This window comes from Miscanthus floridulus, chromosome 18 (genome assembly GCF_019320115.1).
Source record: "Miscanthus floridulus cultivar M001 chromosome 18, ASM1932011v1, whole genome shotgun sequence".
Classification (NCBI taxonomy): domain Eukaryota; kingdom Viridiplantae; phylum Streptophyta; class Magnoliopsida; order Poales; family Poaceae; genus Miscanthus; species Miscanthus floridulus.
Genome location: NC_089597.1, coordinates 112,215,699 through 112,218,748, shown reverse-complemented (window position 1 = coordinate 112,218,748; position 3,050 = coordinate 112,215,699). Strand labels below are relative to the sequence as shown.

At 56.8% G+C, this 3,050-nt stretch overlaps 1 protein-coding gene across 1 annotated transcript; it reads left to right on the top strand.

Moving 5' to 3' along the window:
• Positions 1–833: 833 nt before the first annotated feature.
• On the top strand, positions 834–1,310 carry LOC136524393 (uncharacterized). Its single transcript, XM_066517789.1, has 2 exons — positions 834–949; positions 1,013–1,310. Exons 1-2 carry the CDS (start codon positions 834–836, stop codon positions 1,308–1,310), a joined length of 414 nt encoding a protein of 137 aa, XP_066373886.1.
• Positions 1,311–3,050: the final 1,740 nt, after the last annotated feature.

Sequence of the window (3,050 nt, the reverse complement as noted above, 5' to 3'; positions counted from 1 at the left end):
CTAGGAACCTATGGGACCTCAAGAACTACCGTTAGAAGGCTGGTGAGACCCTCCGTGGGTACATATGGTGCTTCTCCCGGCAGTGCAACGAGCCCCCTAACGTCGCTGACACCGACGTTATTGGAGCCTTCCTATCTGGGACTACCTGCGAGTCTTTGGTTCATAAGCTAGGACGCAAGGGCTTGTGAACCACCAAGGAACTTCTAGAAATCGGCACCAGCCATGCCTCAAGAGAAGAGGCAGGCAGAGCGATCTTCGATCATCTCGAGGGCAAGGCAAGGTGGGACGAGGGCATTGACGAAGGCACCTCCAATCGTTCCACCAAAAGGAAGAATAAGAAGCAATAGTGCGAGGACTCACTCGTGGCCACTGCTGACTGCAAGGGTGGTCAGAAGCCCATGGAGGGCACTCCGAACCACTTTGAAAAATTACTCGAGGGGCCATGCCCAAACCATGCCTTCCCAGTTAAGCATCTGCTCAAGGACTGCAGCCTCATGCGGTGGTTTTTGTCCAGAGGCTTCAACAAAGGGGAGCAAGGAAAGGACCCTACCCCCTCTGTGGATGACGTCGAGGAGAAGGACGATGGCTTTCCGATGCTAGACGGCTGCCTTATGATCTTCGGAGGATCAGTAGCCTACGACTTCAAACATCGTTAGAAGGTCGCACGCCGAGAGGTCTACACGGCCAAACCGGCCACACCTCCTTTCCTCTGGTGGTCAGAGTCCGCCATAACCTTCGATCAGACCGACCATCCAGATAGCATCCCGTGCCAAGGGAGATATACTCTTGTGGTTGACCCGATCATTGGCCCAAAGCGACTCACCAAAGTACTGATGGATGAAGGCAACGACCTCAACATCATGTACGCCAAGACGCTCAACAAGATGGGCATCGACCGGACGTGCCTCCGCCCAACCCAAGCACCTTTCTACGGCATTGTGCTTGAGAAGTAGGCCATGCCACTTGGGTAGATTGATTTGCTCGTTACCTTCGGGGATCAATTCAATTATAGGACTAAAACCCTCACCTTCAAGGTGGTTGGGTTCCCTGGAACCTTCCACGCCATCCTGGGATGTCCATGCTACGCAAAGTTCAAGGTCATCCCCAACTATACATACCTCAAGCTAAAAATGCTAGGCCCCCGCGGGATCATCACCGTCGGCACCTCCTTCCAGCGTGCCTATGAGTGCGAGGTCGAGTGCGGCGGTCACGCCACAGTGATCGTCGCCTCTGGGGAACTCGCCGCCCTCAAGGAGGAGGTCACCGAAGAAGCACCCGATGCCAAGAAGTCGACTGGGTCGTTCGAGTAGGCAGAGGGCTCTAAGGAGGAGGTATAAATGTCCATCAGACTCATTTGACTAACTACCCCCTCTTAGGGAGAACCATATCTTCAATGTTGCTCGCCAGGGTTTCTGCAAAAGGAGTCACCATCACTTCTATGTCATCCAGCTCAGAGGGTTCATAACCAGGTGTGAAACTAAGGCTCATTGCCTCAAAATCCATGTTGTCATCATAATGCGAGCGGGCGACGGCGAAGGCTTGGGTGATCCCTGAGCGAAGAGCTTCCTTCTCCAGCTGGCGCACCCGCGGCGTGGGCCGCGAGCGAGCTAGTCCCCTCTGCCTACACCACCTGTAGGTCATCACAAACTATGCCAAGGGCAACCTTTATGATATCGAGCTCATCGCTCTCCACCTGAAGAAGACCCCTCGCCTTAGCGAGATCTGTGGCCAGGCCAGCAACGGCACCCTCGACCTCCAGCTTCTGGGCTCTTGCGGTCTACAGCTCTGCCTCGAGGGAGCTGATCCTCCATTGCGCCTCGTCATGCTCTCGAATGGCCTGGTCATGCTCCTCGCAGGCCATGCCATGCTCTGAGCAGAGCCTCTCCGCAGTATGGCGCAGCTCGTCTCGCTCCGTGCGTAGCTGGGCGACTATCTTGACATCCAGTTTCGCCCTCTGCTCCAGGGCCACGGACCTCTCCTCGGCCACTAGCCTAAGATCCTACTCCCTCTCAGCCTCGGCCAGGAGGTCGGCGGGACCTCGTCCGCCTATGCCACGCCTGTCGTGGACGATGCAATGGGTGCGGCCGATAGCTACGCCATCCCCGATGTTGGCAACGGCATCACTTATGTCGCCGGTTGAGCGGCAACCTCTGAGGGCGCCTCCTCAACCTCACTAAAAGCTTGACCCACCAAGGGCATGGGCACCACCGCGGGCAGCGCTAGACCAGCCGATGAGGCTGTGATGCCGACTCTGCTCTCGCCAAAAACGGGAGCGACGTCAGGCGGCGAACCCCGGCTTGCCTGAACGGTGATGGTTTTCTTAGGCGCCAGCGCTATAGAAGTGCCCCATCTGACCCATCTCCTAGCGCTACAGAAGAAATAAAAGGCATGAGTCACTATGAAAAAGAGAGAAAAATAGAGATAACAGAGGAGTCGGCAACTTACGCTGGCGCTGTTGGGCGGTGGAGACGTTTGGGGGACGAACCCCTAGCTCCCTGCTCGACCTCATTAGGGCAGGACCGTTTTGAGCCAGTCCCCTGCTCCTGGGCCTAGGGCCCCACCTCTCTTGTATCTAGGGGCATGGCGGTGGAGCCACTCCCCTCTCTTGGCACCGTGGGTGCAGCGGCGGATCCGCCCGCTCGCATTGGCTCTTGGGGCACGACGACGGGTCTACCCGTCCCTACTATTTCCTGAGGCACGACGACAGGGATGCTCCCCCCCACTGGCACCTCAGGCATGAGGGCAAATCCGCCCACCCCTGATGGTTCTAAGGATAGGCCGGTGGTCCGATCCACCTCCTTTGGCCTCATGGCGTCACCTTCCCTTGCGTGGTCCCAGTATTAATGAGTGGGTACCTGTTAGTGCATCCTCGCTTCCAAGGTCATCCCACTCAATGTCGGTGACTACCTCATCATCCTCGTCATCATCGTCGTCGTCGTCGGCACTGTCTGTCTCCTCTCCTCACTCTCGTGCTCGCTGTTTCTCCTACTTCTTCTTCCTCTTGACCTCCTTCGTCTTCTTCTCCCACTCGGCCATAGTGCGATTTGTCA